This window comes from Andrographis paniculata, unplaced genomic scaffold (genome assembly GCF_009805555.1).
Source record: "Andrographis paniculata isolate CXL003 unplaced genomic scaffold, ASM980555v1 Contig15END, whole genome shotgun sequence".
Lineage (NCBI taxonomy): Eukaryota > Viridiplantae > Streptophyta > Magnoliopsida > Lamiales > Acanthaceae > Andrographis > Andrographis paniculata.
In genome coordinates, this window is record NW_026137435.1 from 3,332,834 (window position 1) to 3,340,827 (window position 7,994).

The 7,994-nt window shown below is 38.0% G+C and overlaps 1 protein-coding gene across 1 annotated transcript; it reads right to left on the reverse strand.

Moving 5' to 3' along the window:
- Nucleotides 1-708: 708 nt before the first annotated feature.
- Nucleotides 709-2,167, reverse strand: LOC127262298 ((+)-neomenthol dehydrogenase-like). The gene is made up of 3 exons (XM_051290930.1): nucleotides 2,038-2,167; nucleotides 1,420-1,921; nucleotides 709-1,303 (listed from the first exon to the last, which is right to left on the reverse strand). The coding sequence occupies exons 1-3, from the start codon at nucleotides 2,055-2,057 to the stop codon at nucleotides 926-928; spliced, it is 900 nt and encodes a 299-aa protein (XP_051146887.1). The 5' UTR covers nucleotides 2,058-2,167; the 3' UTR covers nucleotides 709-925.
- Nucleotides 2,168-7,994: the final 5,827 nt, after the last annotated feature.

Below are 7,994 nucleotides of genomic sequence, written 5' to 3' on the forward strand. Positions count from 1 at the left end.
ACAAGCAAATTAAACACGGAAACCTTTAGGCAGAATTTCTGCTGTATTTTGGATCCTTATTAAAAATTTCAAAAACGAACACTAATTAGACCAATATAGAAAATGGTATAAACAAAGAACATACAGTACTATATGGTAATCCAGTTCAGCCAGACAGCCAACTAATATGGGTGCAAAATTATTATTGTATGTGTGATTTACATTATATATGTCAATCAAATTAAATATTAACCCAACTATTTTGTACAGGAAGGAACAATCACATCTTAATAAGGATGACCAATTCATTTGCAATTCTGGTATGTGATGGCTGAACTGAACTTCATTTTTATGCACTCCACCAAGATCAAGAATAGTAAGAATCTACCATTGCTCTCTATATGTCTTTTTTGGCATAATGAATGTCGTACAGAGGAGATTCCAAAGACGTAAAATTGGTTCCAACATTGTACATGGTTTAAGTACGTCATGTCGTACTTCCAACATCACATCAAGGTTGGGTGGGTCTATGCTATTTTATAAAGAGGCCTCATTTTTATGTCTGTATTTTATTTTTTTTAAAAATTTATTCTACATTAATATCAAAATAATTTTTATTTTTAATTTAAATTATAATAATACTGTTACATATATAATTATTTTATGCAAAAAAATCAACGGTAAAAATATTAAATTTTCTAACACACTTTTATTTACTCATAAAATACAAAATATTATTATTTTTTAATTTAGTACAAAAGTCGAAAGGTCCATTTCAAAAGTAACAGGGAATAATATTTAAAGAATCAATACAATCAACATTCATTTGGAAGCAAATTTTTGCACACAAATCACAACATCAATCACTGCAAATAATAATAATAGTAATAATTATCAAATTCTGAAATTAGCTTATGACCATAGTGGCTGCCGCTTAATTAATTCCTTAAAATTGGGACACTTGTTTTCTATTGAAGAACAGTCCCGAAGGCCCATCATCACCCAACAAGGCCAGCCTCACGGGGCTTTCTGCACCTTGTTCGACCGTCAGAAAGCCGCTGTGGTGGTTCATGTCGGTTTTAGTGAATCCAGGGCACACCGCATTGATCTTACAGCTGGGGTGCCTCTTGGCGACAAGCCTTGTGTAGGCAGTCAGGACTGCCTTTGAGATTACATATGAACCCGAACTTGCAGGCCACCCTTTCTCTTTTGCCACCCCATCTTTCACATCTTTGAGGTATTGATTAGCTACCTCATCCAGTTTTTCCTCTGTCAGGTTCTCCACATTGCTGAGGACCCCTTTAGCCCATTCATGGGATACATTCTGGACACGCACAAAACACATCAATGATTTTTATATTGTATTGTATTCTAGACGTCAAATTAAATTAAACAAATATAATGATTCCTATTATATATATATATATATATATATGATACCTGAAGCATCGCCATGACAGAGGCCATGTTGACAATCCTTGGGGACTGAGAAAGCTTCAGCAGAGGGAGAAGAGCCTCAGTAGTCCTCTTTGCTCCGTAATAATTGATTTGGAAGGCAGCTTCTGCTGTTTCGTAGGTCTCAACTATGATCTCACTCCAATTGACCTTTGAAGGGTCCTCCGCCATAGACGCAGCAGCTCTCATAGCCTCGCCGTCGACGTTGGCTCCAGAAACTCCCGCGTTGTTCACCAAGATATCGAGCTTCCCAAATTTGGATTTTATGAATTCAGCAAAGGCAGCGACGCTGACTGAATCTGTCACATCCAGCTGCTGGAAAATTACTTGACCGCCGCCATGGCCCAATTCTTTCAATTTCTCAACAGCTTCGAGGCCCCTATTGTGATCCCTAGCAGCCAACACCACAGTAATGTTCCCCTGAGTCGCCAATTGCTTGCAAATCTCGAATCCTATCCCTTTGTTTGCGCCCGTCACAACAGCATACCTATGCACAATTATTGTTGAATATCATCAGATAGATTATATATATATAAACATTTTAAATTATAAAAAAAAAAAAAAAAAAAAAAAAAAAAAGGATAGGAGAAGATGGTGTATTACTTGTGAATTGCTCCCACCATAATTGCAGCTGAAAGATGAATGAATGAATAACGAAGGTTGAGTTGTATTTTGGAATTTTGATGAAATGGGTTTGAATTGGGATTGGCGTTTGTGGTGGATACGTATTTATACAGAAATGAAGAAACTTCTTTTGTAGATGGGCTGGGTTTATTATATTATTTTAATTATATTTTATTTTATTTCCACGCGTGGAACTGGAAGAAGGCTTTTGAAGAAGTCATTTTCGGCACCAATCACATTTGCAAGTTTAGTTGACCTCTAGAAAGAAAATGGGAATGTACACATTCAAAGCTACTCCAGGGAACGGTGGTCCGGATTAAGTATATTTGAATGTGCCTGGCTACACATTACTAAATGCATTAATGTTTTGAGAATATGATTTTGAATATCCAAAATTCGTCATCACACATGTCTACCGTTGAACTTGAAGTTGTGTTTTGTAGCAGACAATAATTCAGCATGCATATGTACAATCAGGGACCGATCCCAACCCCAAATTATAGTAACGTTTTTAGCGTAAAAAATATATAAATAAAAAATTAAAAAAAAATAATAATGCATTTTCTCTTTCTTTTTTTCTTCACCCAATTATTGTTAGAAATTGAAAAAAGATGTTATCGTATTGGAGGTGTTTGAAATATTTTACTTATTCAATTTTAGATTTAGTAGATTTATATTTAGATTTGGTCATATCCATAGATTAAATTACTTAGATTTGAGTCTATCGAGTCTGTTTTGTATTGTCTCTATATATATAGGCCAATTATTTTGATATAAATAAGACAATTTTATTATTTTCCTCCAAAATTTCTAACATGGTATCAGATTTATTTTTCTCATGCCGTAGATATAGCCTACTAACCTGCGTTTCTCCGGGTACATTCAACCTGAATTGTACCCGGAAGTCTTGTGATTTTGAGATCATGCAATCTGAAACATGTTTGCGATCTATCATATGTCCGCTGCTTGTCTGTTGCCTGCGTGCGATCTGAAACCTGTCTGCGATCTACCATATGTCTACTACTTGTCTGTTGCATGTGTGCGATTTGTCATCTGTCCGTTGCTTGTCTGTTGCCTGTGTGCGATCTGAAATTTGTTTGCGATCTGCCATCTGTCCATTGCTTGTATGTTGCATGCGTGCAATCTGAAATTTTTCTGCGATTTAGCATATGTCTGTTGCCTGCGTGCGATCTGTTTGGTGTTTGCGATCTATCTATTTTCAGCTCCGGTAAAGTCGTCATTTTCGGCTTCGGTGGAGAGTCAACTGTTTTTAGTCATGTCGTTTTCGACTCCGATAGAGAGTTATCTCATTTTCGACTCCGGTGGAGAGTCATGTTGTTTTCGGCTCCGGTGGAGAGTCATCTCGTTTTCGACCCCGGTGGAGAGTTATCTCGTTTTCGACTCCGATGGAGAGTCATCTCGTTTTCTGCTTCGGTGGAGTCATGTTGTTTTCGGCTCCGATGGAGTAATGTTGTTTTCGGCTCCGATGGAGTCATATCGTTTTCGGCTCCGGTGGACTCATATCGTTTTCGGCTCCGGTGGAGAGTCATCTCGTTTTCGACTCCAGTAGAGTCATGTAATTTTCGGGTCCGGTGGAGAGTCATCTCGTTTTCAACTACGGTGGAGAGTCATCTCGTTTTCGGCTCCGGTGGAGAGTCATCTCGTTTTTTGCTCCGGGGTAGAAAGTCATCTCGTTTTTTTTTTTAGTTTATATTCAACTTTCTTATCAAACTCAAGTTGGTTTCTGTTATACCACTTGAGTTTGAGGGGGGATGTTGGAAATATTTTAGTTATTCAATTTTAGATTTAGTAGATTTATATTTAAATTTGGTCATATCCATAGATTAAATTACTTAGATTTGAGTCTATCAAATTTGTTTTGTATTGCCTATATATATAGGCCCCTTATTTTGATATCAATAAGATAATTTTATTATTTTCCCCAAAAATTTCTAACAGGAGGAAGTAAACCAACATCGTGTCCCTGAGTCTGGACGATGGTTGTATCACTGTGTATACTCATTGATGTTGGTGTGTTTCCACTCGACCCATCCAAATCTGACCCAATCTTGACCCGAATCAGATTGAACCGACCAATTTGATTTAGATTAAATATCATACAAACCCTATCTAACCTAGCCTTTTTCTATTTGTTTTGTGTTGTTACCGTTGCTTGAAATTTTTCAACTGGATAATAATCAAGAGCTTCTTTTTAGAGGAATTAAAGAGATTAAATGTTTAATTTGTACCAAACGCAGTGTCCAGACATTTGATAGTAAAAAGATTGAAGAAGAAGAAGAAAGTGGGAGAAATTTAAATAAATTGCAGTAAATAAAAGAAATAATAACTTTAATTAAGATGTTGAAATTTTAGTTTTTACGATGATTACAATGCCTATTTATAAAATCTAAACGATGTGCAAATCAACGCAACCCTATACTATATTAACAATGCAAAGAGATGCAACTCTTTGATAAAAAAATAAATAAAATTAAATTATGTTATAATTTTCTAAAATTTAGAAACCAGTATAAGATAAAATAAAATAAATATATTATTTTAATGTTGGGACGCCTCTCTCCTATAAAGTGTACGCCGACTTTTTAAAATATATCTTATATTTTATAAAATACGCTAGGCCTTTGTATATATATTTGAAAATATATTAAGCTTTTTGATAAAATAAAATAAAATAAATATAATATTTTATTAGAGTTTGGGGGTCTCTGCTTCGGTAAAATTCGCCCAAGCTTTTGTAGAATATATCTGAAAATATATCTAGCCTTTTGATAAAATAAACTAAAATAAATGTAATATTTTATGAGGGTTGAGCGCCCAGGCTCTTGTATGAAAATACATCCAGTCTTTTAAAATCCAAAATCACGCCAACACCTTTGTAAATCAAATTTGACAGCACCCGAATTATCTAAAAAAATCTGACAGCACGCCACCCCTCTGTAAGTTAAATCTGACAGCGCCTGGATTCCATAAAATATATTTGGCAGCACGCCCACACCTCTGTAAATAAACCTGACAGCGCCCGAACTATCTAAAGTATATCTGGCAACGCCGCCTTCTTAAAACACGCCGGGGCCTTCGTAAAATTTCTGATTACACCTTGCCTTCGGTAAAATATATCTGATAGCGCCTAAACTATCTAATCTAACATGGTCCGAACTATCTAAAATATATCTGGCATTGCCCAACCTTTTAAAAACACGCCCAGGCCTTCGAAAATATTTTTGATTATGTCCGGATCTCCTGAAATACACGCCCAAACCTCTGAAACATACGCCCATCCTTCTGCAATCAACTGACATGCACCGCCTGCACACCTATCCCGACATTGTTTCTTCTATTCCGACAGCTTCTACATCACCCCGGGCAACTTTCGCATCGGTGTAGATGACTTTCGCACCAATGCAGGCGACTTCTACAATACTCTAGACAACTTCTGCATCAATCCAGGCGCCGTCTATAATTGTTCGGGTGATTTCTGCATCAGCCCTGGTGCTTTCTGGATCGGTCTGGGTGACCTTTGCATCAGTTCAGACGCTATCTGCATCTCTCTGGGCACCAATGCATTCTATTTGGGCACCTATCTAGGCGTACTACGCTCTTGTGGTTCCAGCTGTCATCACGCCTGCCAATCTTGCACAAACCATAACTTTATGTTAAGTTGTGCCAATCCGTAATTAATTTTAGGTGATAACATAGGCCCCCTTCTTGTCATATGGCTGAACCTGTTGAAGCCATGTGACAATAAAAATTCTAGAATCTCATAACTCACTCCAGGGCACGGTTAGACGATAGAAGATGTCGTATCTACTTCCATCATCTTAATCTTATCTTTGTCACAAAGTATTAATTGTTGACGGACAGTCGATGAATTATAACGAGTATAATGGATCCAATCCTTGACTTGGTTGACGATGTCTCTGGTATTTTCCAATTTATATGGTACACTTACATTTTTATCCTCGGATGTAGTCTAGCCGATGTACCTGATTGAGTGTGTGATAATCGTTCGAGCTATACTTTTGACTATGGTACTGGCAACTAACACACAAATCTCTATTTCTGTCTCAAATTTTGCATTGTTTTTCTCACGCCAGTATAGAGACCGTCCTCGAGGCGTTATGTTGTCCTGAAGGGGTACCTTCCTTAATAAAGTCGGTCCTGCCATTATAGCGGCGACCTGAACCTCAGGGAAAGGTTCATTATTCACTTTCATACCGGCGAGTTTGAGAAACCCAATTAAAATGAAGGCAATTTGCGGTGGTATATTGAAATGAATTGTGCCATTTACAATATATTCGCCTTTTGATTTCCTGAGGCAAAGCCAATTTCTAACCCCTAGGGATGTGGATTTGACGTCCTTTTAATAGCTCATTGAAAATCACATTGGCCTGGGTGATATCAAACAAGAAATCCTGGTTCAGTATCTTGGGCGGCACGGCATGTCTTTACCTTTTGGAGTCTTAAGATTGAAGCAAGTGTAAGGCTTGCTCGGTACTAGTTTTGTTGCGGCCTCTTCAATGCCATCTAAAAGTTCATATCTATTTATCGTATCCTCCATATTAATTACAACAATCTAGTGTCTGTCTCGTTCGCCTTTACTCTCTTTTCTCATGAAAAAGACGTTCCAAGCGTGCAGCCTGGTTCTCAATTGCGTGCCTCGAGTCTTTTACTTCGTGGGCTGTAAATGGATCACAAGAATGCGGCAACATGTTTTGACTTCTATATTGGCGAGTTTGACTTCACTTATAATTACTGGATATTGAGTTTTAATTCACCTGATTTTCTCGATAAAGGCAGCGGCTGATTCGCCGAACTCTTGTTTGGTTTTCATTAAATTTGTGAGTGTAGTTCTGGTACATGACTATAAAACCTGTCATGAAACTCTTGCTCCATTTGAGCCCGATTTTGTACGGATTGATACGGATAGATGAGTACCACGTAAACGTAGTCCTTGTAAGAGTTAAAGGGAATAATTGCAACTCGTAAAATTCATCAAGTGACAATTCCCCAATAAAAATTATAAATCTGGCCACATGTTCAACAGATGACTGGCCATCCTCTTTGGAAAATAGTAAGGGTTCTGGAATCCTAACTTTTCGCGGCAATGGATAATTTTGTTCCACCCATTTCGGAAAAGGCTTCCAGTATGCAAGATTATATGGGCCATGGCCTTGGTGACCCAAGTGTTGACGCACAACATCCTGAATCATCTGTGCCGCATCATGACTACAATATCGTGCTGGTTGTAACGCATTTTGAGGATTCTATATTGGTTGTGGTTCCAACACAACATGCGGCCTTGGAAATGCTCATGGTACCTGGGCTTGGTGAAAGTTAGGCATTGTCCCAGGAAAGTTACCGTATGGCATTGTAGTCTGTTGTTCAGAAGCAGTACGTGTACATGGCTCGCCATTGTATACATGTTCCGGAGCGTCATAGCTTTGGGTTTGTGTAATACTTTGTGGTATGTTGTATGTTTGGGTGGTATTGACATCTGTAAGCAATGCTATCGTTGTGTGCGGCCATTGTTGTCGGCCTTAATTCATACATTCCAATGCCACATTCCATTTGGGAAATAGGAGGGGTTGTATTCATACTTGCTATCCGTTGGGTTGTAGTCAGAAAACTATGGATAAGTTGTTGGCATATTCCTTCGGATAGTACAGCCATACTACCGTGTGTGGCTAGGTTTGACGCCACCTGACAACTATTTCGTGCCAAAGTTTCCACCCGTGTTGGAGTGACTCCATTCGGAATGGATACTGATGAAGGTGGTAAGATTGCCGATGTTGTGCGAACAACATTGATGTCTTTTTCCGATGTTATTGCTTCGAATTGAGCCATCCGGCGACGTAGAGGTCTTCCGGATCGTAGTCTGATAAATTGCGATTGATTTTCCTTGAAGAACAAATTAT